A 19,722-nucleotide genomic window follows, 5' to 3' on the forward strand; every position below is an offset into this window, starting at 1 on the left:
CAAAAAACAAAACAAAGCACCAATTAAATAATCAGGCAAAAAATATACTATAAACATATACTAAAATGAACACACACACCAGCATAGTGATTAGCAATATCCAGTCGTGTCATCTAGGTCTGTCATGTGCTATCTTTAAATACACATAAAAGGTAAAGGTTTCCTCTTTGACAAGTTTGTTATACTGTTACCTAAAAACTTCCTAAAGATTAATATTAACCTCACGATGTAGGAATTCAATTCCCTGTCCTATTTTTTTGTGAAAAATATTATATTCCATTTTCATTTTAAAAAGTCGATAATAGGTACATTTGATTATGAGATCTTCTCTATAAATATCTAATTATAGTATAAATTTTTATAAGTTGTTTCCCCTCTGTAATCATATTATGTTGCCCTATTTTGTTATGGAAATGGAATCTCCTTTGGGTAAAGGTTCAAATGAACTACAGTAGCCCCTCCTAATTTGCAGGGGATCCGTTCCGGACCCCCTCCCTGAGAAAATGGCAACTCACAAATATTCAATTCCCATTGAAAATAACGGCATGCGCACCCGAGGCACGTGCACATTGCGTGCACAGGCACATGCTGTCATTTTATCCCTCCCCGTTTGTCCCTCCTTCAGAGAGTGAGTCCGCAGACTCTAAGTCCTTGAAAAGGGAGGGACAAGTGTAGTAATATTAGAGTTTGCCATACATTTAAACAGTTGAGGCTATTTTCCCCTGACATCCTGGCACAAGCTCCAAATATACCAAGAACATCTTGTTAACAGTATTTTCCACGCAAAAAGTATGTCATTTGTGTGTTTTCAAAGCTGTTCCAAGAGCTGCATGCATCTAACCCTGGCAGATACAATAGCTGAAAACCCCGTAAAACCTTCAGATTTCTACTTGATCTAAATGACTGGGATCAGGTTGAGACAGAACAGAGAGAGGAGTGTCAGGCAAAATATTTTGTGAATAGGGATATTTGTTTCAAATATTTTTAACATTTCAAGGCTACAATTTGCATAATCACCAGAAACGTCAGAAACAAACTCTTCTAGAACATGGCTACATAGCCCGAAAATCCCACAAAACCCCACAAAATTTGATAAGAGGACTAAATCAAATTTAGGACTAAATTCACATAACCATGGTTTTTGTACATTATCCTCTTAAACTTCTAAATAAGCACCGCTAAATGTATGGACATCCACCAATATTGTTCTAATAAACAATAAAAATATCAAACCTAATTTCAACCATGTGACAAGATAAACCATAGGCCTTTCCAGATAAAGCTTTAAAACAGATTATAAAAAGAGAGTTGTATATATTACTCAGACTCTAAATCAAACTCTGAAGGATTCGGCAAATTACATAATCAAAAAAAAAATGACCCAGAAATGGATGTTTAGGTGTGCCAGTAAAATATAACAAGATATGATGAACTTAATTTTCCATTACAGTTTGATCATACTATACTGTTGGCTCCACAAACACACCAAGCATTATAGCTATTTCCTATATGTGTAGGAGAACAAAAGCTGAAGCACCTGCTGTTCTGTTAGTTTACAGCTTTTAAAAAAGTATTTTAGCAGATGTTGGCAATGTCGGTTTTTAAAAATCAAATCCATTTCATTATTTTTGCCACCATTTTTTCAATGTACAAGAAGTGTTCCCTTTACTGTACAGTACTAATCAATACACTGTGTTCTCCCAATGTATCCCAAAACATGCCACATTGTCACTACTCTATACTAAACGGTGCTTTTCCAGACACTTTTCTGCCTCATTCTGTAAACTACCCTCAGGATTTTACCATAGTTAGTTTTTAAAAGTTTGACTACTTAAAAGCTAGTGTAATTTTATTGCCGTCTTCAAGATCTCAGGTGCTTTTTCTTAAAGCCCCAGCTGCTAAAAATCTATGTTTTCATTAACATTTCCTCCCCTAAAAACTCATAGGAGTTAAAGACAAACTTAGCCACGCTGTATGCCATTAATACAACACCTTTTCCTCCCAGTTATTTTTCAAAAGTGATGCAAGTGAATCACGTGACTTTAAAGTCAGACATGTTATTTTTTGCTCATTTGTGGTTGGCACCTATACTGTTATTTATACTGTGGTATGGTATCTTCTGTCTTAAAGGATTTCAGTTAACCATTTTAAGGTCACATACATAACATATATTTTTTTCCTGGCAGAAATAGAAATGTGATAAAAATAGGGGGAGATCTGAACCATCTTTTTTAAAAAAAAAACCTTTACAGTTTAGCACAGTTTAACACAGTATCACCACTTGTACATTTTCAGTCTAAAATCACTAATAGTGGTATGTACATCAGAACTGGCCCTGCTGCTATTTTTAAATATATAAAGTTAACAAAACAAAAATTGGACCATTGGTCTGTTTAGTCCAGCTATTGCAAAGTTGCAGTAACTCTCCAAGACCCCAAATATGTTTAACTAGGAACACTGGATTAAACCCAGGATATTTCCCTGCATTCATCACTGAACCTGATCTGCTACAGCAGGGGTAGGCAACCCTTTTGAGCCGGGGGCCGGGTTGCTGTCCCTCAGACAACTGGGGGGCCGAAGCCAAAAAATAAATAATTAAATAGTTTTTAAAAAATTAAATAAATAAATAAACCAGGACAAATGTAGGACAAAATTTTCAAATGGAGGGCACTTTTTTAAATTAAAAAATGGAGGGCACGCAAATTTTTTTGCTGATTTTTAAAAAAATGTTAAGATAAATGCATGTTTCTGAGGCTTCTATAGACAATTGCCCCACCATGCCCCTCGCGCGAAACGCCAAAGGCCCTGGCGGCAATCGGCGGCAGGACCGGGCTGGGGCTGGTCCCAAGGCCTCGCCAGGCCGCATCCGGCCCGTGGGCCGCAGGTTGCCTACCCCTGTGCTACAGGAAAAGAGCCAAAATACAGATTTTGCTACTTTCCTGAAAACATTTAAATGCCAGTTGTTAAAATCAAGAAGTGGCTGTTACTGTTTTAACATAAATATTAAACTACAGAATAAAAATCCTGCGGGCCTCCCTCCTCTTCCGTGGCCAAGAGGCTGGGCTATGGGGCTTTTTTTCCGTCTGTTATTTTATTGAATAGTTTGATGCTTTGTATTTTAATTTTTTGTATTATGTAGATTGTTGTTTTTAACTTGATGTAAGCCGCCCTGATCATAGGAAGGGCGGGATATAAATAAAAATTTTATTTTTATTTATTATTATTACAACATCAGCTTGTGATAGATTTATTTGGCTGTTTCGTATAGCACACCAATAAAATGTTAAAGTGACAAATTGTTTAGGCACAAACCCTCAATAGGCCATTTCCAAATTACTGTGATCCAGAACATACTGCAGAAATAACTGAGTTTGAGACCTCTTTAACTGCCCTGGCTCAGTGCTAGGGAATCTTAGTAGTTGTAGTTTATTGTGGCACCAGAGCTCTCTCTCTGACAGAGAAGGCTAAATGTCTCACAAAACTAGTTCTCAGAATTCCCTAGGATTGAGCCAGAGCAGTTAATGTGGTCTCAAACTGGATTATTTTTGCAGTGTGTTTTGGACCTGTATCTTTCTTAATTATCCAATTATACCCTGCCAAAAAATGAACAAACAGCGGAGCAGAGAGAGAGAGACAGAGACAGAGACACAGAGAGAGTTCAACATGGAGCTAGAGTTGCACTGTGAAAGTTACATTTCCCACTTAATTGTGGGAGAAACTGGGGAAACCAAGTACTTTAAAGTTGAATGAGCTTCCAACTAATGTAGCTCAGATTTATAATTTCAGTTTTTGCAACCATGTTGGCTTAGAGCAGTGCTTCTCAATTATTTTCTGTCATGCCCCCCCTAGGAAGAAGAAAACATTTTGCGCACCCCGCGCGACTGTAAATAGTATCATTTGTCTATAAAATTGTTATAAGTACACCTCTGCATAACATACCTTTACGGAGCCTCGCGACCCCCCTGGGGGGCCCGCCCCACTATTTGAGAAGTACTGGCTTAGAGTTTCACCTCTATTGACACAGTATCCCTGAAACAGTATAACTGCTATTTTACGGAAATTATCACCATCAGTGAAAAAAATAATACCAGAAAGGCACATACAGTATATTCTACTTGAAACCAAAGACAGTATCTAAGAGTATCTAAGAGTACAGTGGGGCCACAACATTCACTGCAGTTGGGGGCTTAGGATCTCTGTGAAAATGGAAAAAATGCAAATAAAAAAACACATTACTTTTTTACCTGAGAAAACACTCCTCTAAGAATCTCTAGGTCATCAAATGCAACTCTGTGGTCAAAATATACACCAAAAATTGGGCACAGAATTGCACTGGAGGACTGGAGGACCTATAAGTGCCTAGTCCACATCCCCTTTCCTCCTTATACTTTGTCCCAGTTGGAAGTTCTTTAAGTGGCATCAACACTGGGAGAATATCTGGAGAAGCACAGACTTTCAGCATCAGGTTACAGCAGTGTGTCTGCAGTAAACAATAAAACTGGGAAAGACCAGTAGGCTGATCCTACTGTACCTGTGTGTGCCTGCCTACAACAGACAAGGCAAACAGAAGCTGCCTTCGTGATCCCTTAAAGAATATGTGTAGATAGCAAAAAAGAAAGAAAAGTGGATCACAGGTTACTCTGCCTTACCAGCTACCCTCAGCATGTAATAAATAAATAAATAAATAAATAAATAAAAATACGTAAATTCAACAAAAATGAAATCATTAGAAAAGTTAATGAAAGAAAAGTTAATTCCTAGATGTATTTTGGAAGAAGCCTTCAAATGGTATCTAGAAAATTCAAAATGGGTTTATTCATTTATGCAAGACTCACTTAACCTTGGTTGTTTGATTGTTTGGTTGAAATTTTTAATAAACATTTTACTGAAACATGTTGAACCACTATTCTTTTTTCCCACTATTTTCTTTTGTGGGGTAGAGATCCATTCCTATTCTTTCCATGTTATTTCTGTCTCTATTACAAAATTATCTGTTACAAGGTAATTCTTGGGAATATATCCACTTAGTTAACTGATGTATACCTGTAAATCAGTAAGTTTGTAAATGAAAAAAAGAAGAAAAGAAAGCAGTATAAGAACTATCACCATTGCCTCAATAAATTTGAAGAGTTGTCAAGTACTATGTTACAGTGCTTATTTCTACTGATGTAAAATTTTAATTATTGCCAAAAGGGCAATATACATCAAAATAAAGCAAGTACTTGGCACACATGTTTAATCAGTGACAGACATCTTGAGTTTTTTCACATATAAACCATTTATGTACTGTAAGACTGTGATGAAACAATGATGTGAGTTATCCCATCAGTTTCCCCCACTAAAACACTGAGGACTGGTCTGTGGAACCACTTGCTATAAGACTGTCACAAATATAGAAGGTTTAACTGCTGGCACTGAAAGGAAAACCTGTATGCCTTTTCAATACCCAATAATCTTGTTTCTCTAATTTAGGTATGAGATTTACATTGCCAATATAAAAAAATGAAGGTATTTATTATGGGAATTCTTCACAAAAGTGAATAAATTGTTACTCTTTAAACAAACTGAGACTGCTTAAAGGTGCTTAGTTAATTAATATTGAAAGTCTCAGAGAATCCAAGCAAAAGTTGCATCTCTCCTAGTCATTTTTTAACTCGGCATGAAGCCTTGCTTCATACCAACTATAATGAAGGTATATACGAAGGGACAATTTACAGCAACAAAGCTAAGCTTCTGCCCTGCTATAACAGGAGTGCAGTAGCCTGTGGCCCTAGGGCCACATTATTCCTCAGCCTGACCTCACATGGCTCAGTTTCAGAAATTCTCTGAAACAGTTTGTTTTAAGCCGTTGTACCAGAAATTCATAGGAAGAAGGTTTCTAAAATTATAAATCAAACAAATTCCAAAATCCATGATTTGGCGAGGCCTCTATTAAGGCTAAAGAAATATGGACAACTTCAAGGCTAAGCTTTTGAAATCTCAATATCTCTTCATTAGCAAAAACATTACGAAAAAGGTGTAAAGAATAAAAGAGGAGTGGGAAAAATAAAAGTTTATTTGTCATTGTAGCCACAATATCTGCATGTTCAACCATTTGATGTCTTCAGCATCAAGCCAGACTCTCCTCACATGGAGTAAACCTATTGTTTGTAACATTTTGCCTACAGAGATTTGGATCTCAAGTGTTTACAAACAACTTTATAAATATTTGGTTGGCCCTACCAATGGTACTGACTAATAATAAATTACATATTTTTTTCTTATAAGCCAGCACTGTTTATTCCATCATTAAACAAAACCAGTTCATTTCGAGGATGAACACAGAAGCATCCATCACACACACACACACACACACACACTCAACTCACTCACACTCACACACACACACACACACACACACAGATCTTTTCAAGATATCTGACAGACAACAGTTTTCTTCTTTCCTTACTCAAAACAGCAGCAGCAGCATTAAAAAACAATGCAATAGTGTGATAGATAGAAAAGGGGGTAAGCAGAGTTGTTCTCATTGTAGGCCATCAAGATGTTTCCAACTTGCTCCATTCAAAGGGTTTTTCGCCTTTGCCTCCCTCTAAGGCTAACAGAGTGTGATTTGCCCAAGGTCACCCAGTGGGTTTCCATGGATGAGTGGGGATTCGAACTGTGGTCTCCAGAGCCCAACACTCAAACCACTATACTATGCTGGTTCACTGGGGCAGAATTAACATGAGCCAGACAGAGTAGGATAGAAGGATCTCTGATTGGTACAATGGGACCTCACGATACACAGGATTGCTATGTGTGGATTTGAGCATCTGTGGATGGCAAGCCTCGTTGTCCCAAATGGCAGCATGCAAGTCGCACCACTATTAGGGACAATGGGACTTGAGGTTCCTCATTTTTTCGTTTCTGCAGGGGGGTCCAGAACAGATCCCATGCATATATGAAGCTCTGACTGCATTTCACCCACAGAAAGTACCTGAACCTGGCTTCACCCTCACCTTGCATCGGAGCCAGTAGAGTCCTCTGATCTTTGTGCAGCATTTATAGGGGGTTGAGGGACTGTCCTGTGGAAAAGGGATAGGAAAGTTTCCTTCCATATTCTCATTGTGTCCTGGTTAGTAAAAAAAAAAGTAGATTTAAACAAACCAGTTACTAGGATCCTGTTCATGAATACAACCAATTGGTTGTCTGGATACTGTATAAGAGATGATTTCCCACCAGTATGCACAATGCATATGTCAAAGAAAACCCTTAATATGTGCCTAAGTATTTCACTCAGCCTCTTGACCCCAATGCAGTTCTCTTTAGTCCATTTATTTTAGCAAGTCATTCATAATAACAGAAGCAAACTATGTGAGCCCACACAGCTGGTTCACCAAGGACAAAATTTCAATGAAGAAAAAAGCGACAGGGCTCTCCTTACAATTCACCCAGATTTCTGAGGAGTATTTGTTTCAATACCCTACAGCAACATAGCTGCTTTCAAGAGACCCTCGTTTCATTGTTCTGACACATATGGCAAAAGGTTTGTTTTTCAAGTCTTTATAGTGATTTTGCAGACATCAAAGCCAGTGTTAAGTATACGTAGTACACTCCACTTACATACAGGCCATTAGTCACAAAAGGTAACAACTAAGGATTGCTGCTTCTGTCATCCATTCTAACACATTTTCAAAGGAAAATACCTGGTATAAAGACTTACTTCTGTCCAAGATAAGATACTTTAAATTTAACATCAGATATAATTTTCTCCAATAAAGATGTATGTACTGGTGTACCGAAAAACAACATATTGTACTGTGAACTATCCGTATCCATGGATTCTTAATCCACAGATTCAGCCATCCAAGGCTTGAAAATATTTTTTAAAAATACAAATTTCACAAAGCAAAACTTGATTTTGCCATTTTCTATAAGGAACACTGTTTTACTATGCCACTGTATTTAAAGGAGACTTGAGCATCCACAGACTGTGGCATCCATGGGGGATCCTGGAACCAAACTCCAACAGGTACCAAGAACCCACTCTAGTTGTTTTTTCCTCATTAATTTTTTAAATACCGATGTTTAATACCGATGAATAAAAAAACAGCGGGTGAATAATTTCCTTTTATTCATTCTAAAACTTACAAGCATTAATCTATCAAAATCAAAGCAGAAACAGAGCAAACATAAGATGACACAATCCTATCTTCTTCCACAGGTATAAAACTTCCCACTCACAGGAGGCCCACTACAGGAATGTTGAATTCTCCCTCCCTTTTTGTCTCCCTGCCACCTGCACCACAGTCAAGTATCATCCCTACTTAAGGGAGAATGCTGTTGAATATTGTTGAATACAAAAATAAAGTTTAATAATCTTAAACTAGCTTGTTCAAAACAGATGTTTGTTAAACTGAAACAAAAATACAACTTTACAGTTTATCCAAAGGTCTATGTGCTTTCCATGAATCTGTGCTGTATTTTATATGACTAACACAGGCATATGATGTCTAAATATCTATGCATGAGCACAAACATGATGGAATGCTGGTAACACTTACTATGAATGTTCATTCTTAGGAGGATCAATCCACTCAGTGTCATATGTATGCCAATACACAGTATGGTATCTGTTATGCCATGTCCAATCAGGCTATGTGTGGGCACACATATGATACTGAATTTACAATTTCACAAATGGCAGCATTTCTGTGAAAGATCATCATGTATTACTCCAAACTGGCATTATTAATTTGGTCATTTATGAACAACTGCACTATTGGTTGGAAGTGTTCTTGTATCTTTATTAAACTGTTCTGCACTTACAATAGTGACAGCACACTAGGAATGCCTTCTGGACACTGGGAGCTGAACACTGATTGGGCTCCACCTATTTGAGAGGAAAGGGAATGGGCCGTTTGTTTAGCTGTGGAAAAATACTGCAAATTTTTTACAGCCCTTTAAAAAAATTATTTGAGAAGATTCAATCAAATCTTTCAAATGCATGTAGCAAAAATGGAACGAGCCAAGTACACATTATAAATCAAGCATATGGTTTGGAAATATTTAAGAGAAACAGAAATTATGCACTACTTGAATCTTAAAAAGGACTATACTTATCTAACACAGGATTGTTGGCAGCAGTATAAAAAGAACTTTTCTGATGGAATCTAGCTTGATAATTCACTTTTTCCTCTGACTTATCAAATCAAATATTTTTACCAACTAATTTTTCAACTATCTAAACTTAACGGCTTGGATAATTTTTTTTTAACTTCACTCATGGAAGTATTTCACCTAGTATCTCCCCACATCTTTTCTAATATTGGTAGCAAGGTGTAGCAATGAGAAGCTATTTCTTTTAATACAAGCCCTGTTGTGGGGGTTAGTCTGTGGGTTCAGAGGAGTTGCTAAAAGAACTTACAGTGGGCCTTCGCTATACGCAGGGGATCTGTTCTGGATCCCCCCACGTATGGCAAAATCAGCGTATGCTGAAGTCCCATTGACCTCAATGGTGGTGCGGCCACATGGCTGTGCGACCATTGGGGACAATGGGACTTTGCCTCCCCAGCCACCCAAAGCCTACCTTGTCTTCCTTTCCTCCTCCTCCTCCCCCCGGTTGGGGACATGGCGAGGCCAGGAAGCAGAATGACATAGCCTCAGCAGGTCTGGAGCCGAAACTGACTTCAAAGTCATCCAGTCAGGCCCCAGAGCACCACCCCCCTTCCAGGAATGGGCACTCTGGCGTACTGCCCTTGACCTTTCTTCCATCCAGGTCCTTTCCATCCAGCCAAGAGATGCCCAAGCCTCATGGTTCCTGCCACCCCCGGCTTCAGGCCTGGGCAAGTGCATGACCACTGGGGCAGTCAGAGGGACTTGTCAAGGCCTGATGGAGGCAGCAAGAACCATGAGGCCTGGGCATCCTTTGGATGGAAAGAAGGGACCTGGATGGAAGGAAGCTCCAAGGGCGGCGCTCTGGGGCCCACTGACCAGAGCGCCACCCTTGGACTTTTCTTCCATCCACGTCTTCCTTTCAGTTAAGGGCCGCCAAACCACGAGAGTGGCATTTCAGAGTGCATTCCCGGGGGCCTGCCTGGATGATTTCAAGGTCTGTTTCAGCTCTGGCCTCTCTGAGGCTCCCCTGCTCCTCTTCCTGCCCTTCAGGCGTCATCATGCAAGTGGAAGGAAAACCTGGATGGAAGAAAGCTCTGAGGGCATGGTGAGTGCATGGTGAGGCCTGGAGGGCAGGAAAAGTGGAGCAGGGGAGCCTCAGCGGGGCCCCTGCTGAAATGGACCTTGAAGTCATCCAGCCAGGCCCCAGGGCACCCCCCCCCCCAAGGAATGCACTTTGGAGTGCCACCCTTGCTGTTCGGTGTCCCTTGGCTGGAAGGAAGACCTGGATGAAAGAAAAGTCAAAGGGTGGTGTTCTGGTCAGTGGGCCCCAGAGTGCCACCCTTGGAGCTTCTGGAGCACTCCAGAACACTGCCCTCAGAGCCAAGCAGAGCCAAGGCTTGGTTTTTGCAGCTCCAGGCCCAGCAGCCAGGACGGAGGCTCTGGACTCCAAAATCCAAGCCCAGGCTCTGTCGCTTGCGCCTTTGGAGCCTCAACAAAATCCAAGCAACAGAGCCAAGGCTTGGATTTTTGGGTCCAGAGCCTATGTCCTGGCTCCTGGGCCTGGAGCTGCAAAATCCAAGCCTTGGTTCTGCTCCCAGCCCTGGGAGGGAGGGAAGAAAGCAAGGAAGAGAGGGAGGGACTTTTGTCTCCAATGGCGGTGTGGGTGCACGTGCGCCGTTATTGGGGACAGTATGGGCTTGCTCAAATCCGCACATGGCAAATCCACATGTAAGGAGGGTCCACTGTACTAGGTTTCATGCTTCAATATTATTCTGAACGTCATCATTCCCTGGCACTAAAATAATTTTCTTCATTAGTAGAGAATTTAAAATTTGATCTAATTGTAGATATACTTAACTCAAATATGCCTAAAATGTCATCAGTACATACTTCATCTTATGGTACAGCCTCAATTTCAGAACTTTATTAAATACTGTGTCATTTCTTTCCTGCTTTGTCTTGCACTTAAAATTGCCAACAAAATTAAAGATGGATTTTGATTTAGTATTTGTAGTAAATAGCAAAATAAACAGGCAAGTAAGCTAAGCTAATGCAGCGGTATCCCTAAAATAACAAATATAAATTTAACCCAAGGAATCTTCATGTGCACTTTCACAAATGCTGCTGCTTCTATAATAGACTATTAGACTTAAAGAGTTTTCTTGTAATTGATTTCAGTACATTAGACACATTGCATTAACATCTTTTAAGAAAGATAGGATTATGTAAAAAGAATCCTTCGCCCTACTAGAGATTAAGTAGTCATGCCATACTATTTCTATTCTGCCACAATAAGAACAGTTTCAAAGCTGTTCTAAATCCACTTTTAGATTTTAAATGCAGCATACTTTCTAAAGCCATCTGTAAAAACAAAGGTTGCAAGGAATATGCTAGCTAGTAGACGTTTTAAAAAGGATACATTATTTTTAAATCTCTAGATATCCACAAATTCCCAACACCAACTGTTGTTTGCCAATCAAATCTGATCTGAGAAAACAGTGTAAAATAGTGATAAATATCTTATGAAGTTATGAAATTCAGTTTCATTTCTGAAGTGTTTATTTAATGCACATTTTGTTTTTAGTTTCATATCAGATAGGGTTTGAAAATTCTTCTGTTATGGGATTCAAAATCATGCTTGTATAAATAATATGATGACGAGTGATATAAAAATGTTTCTAAAATCATAACGGCCAATATAAAATGTTTAGAGTAAATGTGATATGGATAAAGCAACCATACGTGCATGATATTGCATTCAGTACAAAAGGGGGCATTTGTAATGTCATTCAATAGCAATTTTTTTAATGCAAGTATACTTCAGTTAATGAAGTAACTGTAATGAAGCATAAATCCCAAACAGCAAAATTTGATTTTACCATTTTATATAATATCTATGCCATTGCATTTAATAGCACTTGAATATCCACAGATTTTGGTATCCATGGTGGGTCCTGGAATCAAACCCCAGTGGATGCCAACTGCCCACTGTATGTATTTCTAACATGTTTGGGGTAGCTGGTGACGCATCCCTATCTGTTTCTCCCCATTTCTCTTCATTTTCCTGCTCGTGCATGCTCGGTAAGGCATTCTGGAGGATGCTGGTCTCTATCTTGCCTGTTGTAGGCAGGCACACACAGCTATACTCAGCTATACTCATTTTGGCTAGAGCAGAATCCCATTCTTTCCCAAATCAAGCTTTCTTGCATTGTGAAGTCGAAGGCTTTCATGGCCGGCATCCATGGTTTTTTGTGGGTTTTTCGGGCTATGTGGCCATGTTCTAGAAAATTTTCTTCCTGATGTTTCGACAGCATCTGTGGCTGGCATCTTCAAGATGCCAGCCACAGATGCTGGTGAAACGTCAGGAAGAAAATTTTCTAGAACATGGCCACATAGCCTGAAAAACCCACAAAAAAACACTTTCTTGCACTGTTTATAGCAGAAACCTGCTGCAAGCCAGCACTGAAGGCCTGTGATTCTCTTCTCCTTTTTCACTATTCTCCCAGGGCCAATGCCGGTAAAAAAACTTACAGCTAGAGAGGATAAATTCTATCAGACCCGGCTCATGCACTCATGGTGCATAATTATTACTATTTCTATACTAATAATTGGCTTGCTGGTTTCTATTATAGTAGTAGCAATAACAATAGCAGCAGCAACAACTCCACCATTAAGCAGGATGGCTAATAGGAGGCCATTCTGGAGTGGGAACAAAAACGGAGCATCAGGAGAGCCAAAAACCAGGCAGTTGCTCACCTACTACTCAGGTGGTAGGAAACAGAGTGTCAGAATATTGAGTTTAAGATGATTTATGCAACCTTATTTTCCTTAATTTATGTAATGGTCAGAGCTTGTGAGATTTATTTGAATCAAACAGAAGTGATGTTAGAGCATTGTAAAGAGTAAGCATTTTAACATAGTTGGTGCTACCCTACGCACTCCTTCATGGAAGATAGCTAGTTTCCAGAAGCAAATAAATAAAAATAATCTATTTCAATTCTCTTGTTAGAAATGGTCTCAGTTCTCTTTCTTGGTTTCATGCTGACTAGCTTCCACTGAGCAAATCTAGGCTACAAACACATACTGGACTAAAAAGAGTTTATAGGCATGGTACAGACCACCCAAAAAGGGTGGCCTGCCAGTGCCTGTTTTTCCGTCAGAGGGAAGCCTCAGCCACCAAACCACAAGGCTTCTTGCCAGCAGAAAAAGAACTCGCAAAAAGCGGGTTCTTTTGAAGCTGCGGTGGTGGCATAACCAATGCACCGCCGGCGCACTCATTACGTAAGTGCCGTGCAGCACCGTATGGATGCTGCACGGCACTTATGTAACAATGGCGGTGCCCATGTATACAGGGCGCTGCCGTTGTTACGGCCTCGTCACATGCAAGGGTTGCAGGGCATGTGGGTGCTCTGCCCTCAGCCAACCCCTAGTACATGATGAGGGCACCTAAAAGGCCTGTATGTACCGGGCCATACTTTGCAAATGTGAAATAAACTCGTTCACACAGATAGGAATTATCACCATATGGATGCATAGCCGCATACATACAACGTAACATGTAATATGTCCAACAGCAACACAAATCAGACCTTAGTACCTTAAACTAAACAAAGGATCATTATTCATTAATATTTACAGAGCAATGTTCATCATATAGCAAGGAGTTAGGTAAAAGTAGCAGCTCTCTTTTCAATACATACACCCAGTAATTTCAAATTAACATATAAATATTTTTCTGTTTTGTAGTTTAAAATAGCTAACCCAGAACATAAACATGTACATTTTGTCCTGAGTCTTCAAAGGTTTAAAGATAAAATATAAAATAAAGATGCAATATGGACTCTTGACTAATATTATGCCTATACTTAGTGACAGATTCACAGAAATGCCAAGACCATAGACTTCTTATATAGACTCAGGGGCTCTACAGACTGGCACTTTGTGCCAACCTGTAGGCAGAGCCACGGCACAGAATCTGCACACTGGATGCCATGACTCCGCTCACGTCATGACGCTGCATGCCCTTCTAGATGGCGCACGGCATCATGGCACAGCCCTGGCGCTGCATCTAGATGATGCAGCGCCAAAAGGGCATCACAAAGCCGCGCTTCCATGGCTATGATGCCCCTTAGAGGGCCCAAAAAGAAGTCGGTTTTTCTGGCTCCTTTTTGTGCACTCTAGAGGCTGGATCGGTACCACAGCATACGGTTGCTGGTGCACTGATCCAGCCAGTAAAGGGGCGGCTAGATGTCACCCATCTGTCCAGCCCCTAAATTCTTCACCCAATTTTCTATCCAGGATACCAGATTTGTTTGCCAAAATACCTCCATCTTGTCTGATTAAGATTCAATTGCTTTATGTTCCTTCATTCCAAAAGTGCTTTTACATATTATAAAGGAATAGTTTGTATAAGGAAATCTAATGCTCAGGATGATATGAAACTGGCTAGACAAGCAAGGACCTCCTACCTCCCCCAAAGATTCTTGGGGGGGGCGGAAGAGAATGACCAGTGTTGCTGCTGTTCAATACGTGGGGGTTTGGAGCCCTTGACTCCACTATCCAGTTCTACCAAGATTCCAGTTCCAGAGCTGCTAGTTACAAGCTCCTCGTGGTCTGCCAAACCAGAATCAGACAGACTGAAGCCTCATGTTGCATTTGGGCTTTTAAAATCTCTTCTCAGAACCATCTAGAAGGTTCATGCTTCTTCGCAATGGTTCATATCATTGGATGGTTGCCAACTCATCACCTGTGATGTAAACCCTTATTAAAATGGAACAGTGGCTCAAAACCGATGGGCCAAAAGCACTGGCTTCAGGCCAAAGTTGCACTGTGACCACCCAACCCAGCTGCAAAAGGAGCGCAAAAGGAGCGCTCCTTGCCAGTGGTCCCTTGCGGACCATGGTGGTGGCCGGCTTGGGACCACAGCGTCTGCTCATTGTGGTTCTGTGCCACATTGGTAAAAAGACATATTCCTAAGACTATTTGTGAGACTGATGAAGCATGGAGGACAGGGGCCACCATAACAATACTCTGCTAAAAGCAATCCAGTAATCTGGAAACAGACTATGATTTATGCTATTATAGTTGCAGGGAGGTCCAGGAGAACCAGAAGGGTTATTTGCATCCTGTCCATTTCCTGGCATAAGTAAGTCATGAGGTCAATCAAGGCATCTGTCCCCAAATCAGGTATGAACCCTGACCTACTATCCCTGAAATTCCACAGCTATCCTCAAAAATGGAGGTGACCACTAGTACGACTGCAGAAAATACGTTCATTTCCCCCCCAGGAGCTATCTAAACACTGCTTCCTTAATCAGAATAAGCACCATTTCTTAATTTAAAGAAACATTAATTACTTTTGAAACAAAAGGACCAAAGAGTGTCCTGGCTACATTCGTCTGCAACTGTTAAAACTTGCCACTTCAGGAGTAGCTACACTTTCTCAAGTTTAGACAAAGTCAGCTTTTGAACTCCTTGCAGATGCACAGGGGGGGAAGCAGGGCGGGGGGGGGGGGGAATGAGCATATGATTAGGCATAGCATATTATGACATTACAATGCTGCCAGCTTTTCAAGTGTTCATTTAAGTTCCTATTCTGTTAAACCATAAAATTTTATTTTATTTGACAAACACATCTCCACTTATTCTTAGTCAATTGTTTTTTAAAACTGCAAAAACATAAATCAGTATTTTCACCAGAGGTAGGCCCACATGGTACAGATTAGGGGACTGTTTTTGCCAAAAAGTTTAGCAAACATTTAAATAACACCTAAGCAGCACATATCTGACAGTGTGGAGAACGCCTTCAAGTCATTTCTGACCTCTGAGATTTTCCTGGCAAGATTTCTTCAGTATGGGTTTGCCATTGCCATCCTCTGAGGCTGAAAGAGTGTGACCAGTGGGTTTCCATGGCTGAGCTAGAATTCAAACTGGTCTCCCAGTGCCCTAGTCCACTGCTCAAACCACTACACCATGCTGGCTCTCGATAAAGAGTTTTATTATCTAAGTAAAATTCAATTACAGTATTTATATCCAGTATATAACTGATTACATTTTACAATGGCTACATTGACCCAAGTATTAGAAACAGGTAACAAGGCATTTCCTGCTAATCCTTTAGCAGGCACTAACAACCCACTGAGGTAATATAAAGAGCAATGAAATAACTTACAGTAAAAGTTTACTAAAACTGAAACATTATATCAAATTATCTGGGAGTAAGCCCCACTGTAGTTAATGGGTTTTGTTTCCAAGTATACAAGTACAACAACCTCCAACACAATCCTAAACCAATCCTAAACATAGTTGGGATTTAAGACCTGTGTTGCATTGCTTATCAGTGCCAAATATTTGTTCACATTTAATACACTAAAGCACTTTTGTATGGTAAGTCGTATATAATTTTTTCAGATCTAGGAAAAAAATAATGGAGCAGTAAAATAAAATTGTGATTGTAATGTTAAAGGTGCTACAGAAATAACCACAGTCATATTTAGTTAGGAGATATAAGGATGCTTGTATAAATAACTGCTTGGCATATTGACAATAGTCTATAAAATAATATAGTAAAATGGAAATAATTATTTTCAATAAACCTATTAGTTTAAAATCAGTTCTCAGAACTGCTTTCATATGAAATCCTGGCCCCTCTGATGTTAAAGATGTCTCTTTCCCCAATTCCTCAACTTTCAATTGTAAAGGCAGTTTGGTAACTGTGTATATTGCGATTATACTGGAGCTCAGACCAATATATAGCCAGCACAAATTACACTGCATATAGCTACTTTGAAACCCTGATCAGACAGCATTTATGGAGCTCTTAAACATGAAAGATCACACAATTATTTAATTGGATTGTTCAATTGTTCTCTTGTCTGCATGGACAACTCATAGTACCTCTGCGGTTACGACTTATGCCAGAAAGCTAAAATGTGGTTTTCCTGTATTTCATTAGCCCTGCTACCTCTTATACTTAAATATTTGCATCAAGTGAAGCTGTTGCTTGTGTTTTTTTTTTTCCACCTTTAAAACTAAGTATCTACAAGTCAAGCGTCACAAGGGGGGGGGGGTGGTTGTTAATAATTTATAAAAAAAAAAAAAAAAAAAGAACCTGAACATGTTTAAGTAGATGTGTCAGTACAGTAATTCTATTATACAAGCAAAGAAAATGTAAGACAGCCTCTCATTCATACAGGACAAATAGCTGTGCCAAAAGCACAAATTACACCTAATTACAGGGTATAACTCTGTCATCTCTCTTTTTATAACCTAGCCGTTTACACACTTTGATTTTTTACTTCCATTTGGGTTTATTAACATCAAAGCTTTGTCATCACTTATCTGTTTCCACAGAGTTTTTACTTGGGGCAATAAAGAATAAAAACTTCTTTGCATTCCAGCTTTTCGGATGCAAGAATGGTTTAGTCTGCATTGTTCTTATGATGTTTCATACAAAGATTTTAATAACCATGTTGTTAACTTTATTGCCCTTGGCGGATAAGTCTTAAAATACACTATAATTTAACCTACTGTTGTATTTAAATGCATTAGTACAGTGCTCTGAAATTATATTCTTATTGTTAATATTATTTTCATAAACATGACTACATATGTAATTAATACAGGTTTGAATGAGAGTATAATAAGATAGTTTAATTTTAGATGTTTTGTAGGCTTTTGCCAATATTACCTGCCAAGAGGTTGATCGTGTTCTTATGGCAGACTGGTCAGCCATAATGTGGAGTATCTCACAATTAGGAAGATATGGTGGCTATAATGGGTTATGCTGTTTACCATGAAGGCATTTTCCCAGTCTTGTGTTAGAGGCAGAGACAAACTTCAGCTGCATTGGGTCAACAGTGCTTCTCAAGGGGTAGAAATCTTCTGTCTTAAGAGATGTTCCTTAAAAAATTGTTTCTAAACATCCCACTACTGCTTCCCTTTAAGCTTCCTAACTCATGTATCCATGGGGAGAGGCAAGTAAGAAATATATAATAATTCTTATATAATGGGTGAGCAGAGAAGTGCAGAGGTGTAACCGAGACCCAATTAAAATGTGGATCAAATCCATGTTGTCATTTGATTGGCTCACCATTTATGTCTAATGATATTGGAGTTAGCAACACATTACTTCTCATGGGTTTCTGAAGTTACAGTGTCAATTACTTAGTTTAGCCACTCTGTTTACTGTGGTTTATTATCAGCAAATCCTAATTTGAAGCCTTGGTTAATTGCTGGCTTAGAAATCTTGGCTTGTTTAATCATGATTTGTTGGCCCATCCAATCCTGGAATTATCTATCGTTCTGTAGTTTATTGTGGCACCAGAACTCTCTGACAGAGAAATCTAAATGTCTCACAAAACTACAGTTCCCAGAATTCCCTAGCATTGAGCTAGAGCAGTTAAAGCAGTCTCAAACTGGATTATTTCTGCAGTTTGTTTTGGACCTTAGATATCTAAGGATAATACTCACCACACAATGAACAACCCAAAAATGTACACTTTCTAACAGGCTGGATCACAAATTCTGAGAAAACAGTGATCAGCAGTATTAAAGAGTCTTCTTCTGTACAATAATTTTCTTGACCACCGGGGGATCTGCCTTTCTTCTCTTTCAGAACCACTTCAACAATCTTGGACATACTGTACAACCTGGAAGTCTCATCCCTACAACAATCCTTTATTAGGAATGGCATTTTAAATTATCACAGTTTCCTTCATTAACGGGGTTATCAGTAGTTTTTGAAACACCAAGAATAGCTCCCATTATTCCTGCCCTATCTCATATCTGACCTCCATAATATCTGCATGGTTTGTTGTACCTACACTCTCATATTGAGTCTTCCGGCATTAACACTTGCCTCTTTTCCAGCAGACTCAACTGAGCAAGGCCCAGGTGATGGAGTTTACAGATCTCACACATGGCTGTTAGCACTTTTTTAAAAAACACCAGCCTGTTTTACTAGCTGAATGATCCTTTCCCTCAATAATGCACTCAGGTAAGTTAAGTCCCCAGCTCACACCCTGCAACCAAACATACAAGTCTGATAAAACTATCTATAAGCAACTGAAACCAATTTGTGTGTGTGTATGTAAAAATGTGTGATTTTTAAATTAAATATTTTTCTTGGCTAGACAGAAATTTAAATACAGTATTTAAACAATGAAGGAATTAGAACATGCTAGAATATACCTCTGCTCACAGCTTGGGAAAAATAACTTCTTCAGTCTTTGCCCCTGCTGATGTTTTCCATGTGAAAAGGTATTCAAAGCCATGGACAAATGACACTTTCTGAGGATACAAAGCCAGGATATAGAGATGCCTATCAGTGTATGTAAAACAGATCTTGAGGCAACTTGGATCTCAAGAGAAGCATCTCTTTTTGTCTTGCTAATGGAACTATTTTTTTTTTCACCTGGAGTACCCACATGGCCAGAAAGACCAGGCAGCACAAATGTCCCTCCAACAACACCTGAACTGAGAACAGCAACATCTTGACAGAATGCAGGCTTGCAACTAACATCTTCATAATTTCCCCCCTGCTGTATGCTTTAGCATCTTTGCCTGATGAAGATGCCAGTGGAGCTTCGAAAGCTTGCAACATGTATTTTGTGCATTTTGGTTGGT

The 19,722-nt window shown here is 39.4% G+C and overlaps 1 protein-coding gene across 2 annotated transcripts in view; it reads right to left on the reverse strand.

Moving 5' to 3' along the window:
- MICU2 (mitochondrial calcium uptake 2) overlaps positions 1-19,722 on the reverse strand; it is a 116,032-nt gene that overhangs the window by 81,177 nt on the left and 15,133 nt on the right. Inside the window, exon 1 of one of the 2 annotated variants that reach the window (XM_042459309.1) lies at positions 6,999-7,111. The exons of the other annotated variant lie outside the window; for it this stretch is intronic. Coding sequence (XP_042315243.1) covers positions 6,999-7,097 — 99 coding nt within the window. The 5' untranslated portion in view covers positions 7,098-7,111. Of the gene's footprint in view, positions 1-6,998; positions 7,112-19,722 lie in introns of those variants that run through there. 2 annotated transcript variants of the gene reach the window in all.

Source organism: Sceloporus undulatus, chromosome 3 (genome assembly GCF_019175285.1).
Source record: "Sceloporus undulatus isolate JIND9_A2432 ecotype Alabama chromosome 3, SceUnd_v1.1, whole genome shotgun sequence".
NCBI lineage: Eukaryota > Metazoa > Chordata > Lepidosauria > Squamata > Phrynosomatidae > Sceloporus > Sceloporus undulatus.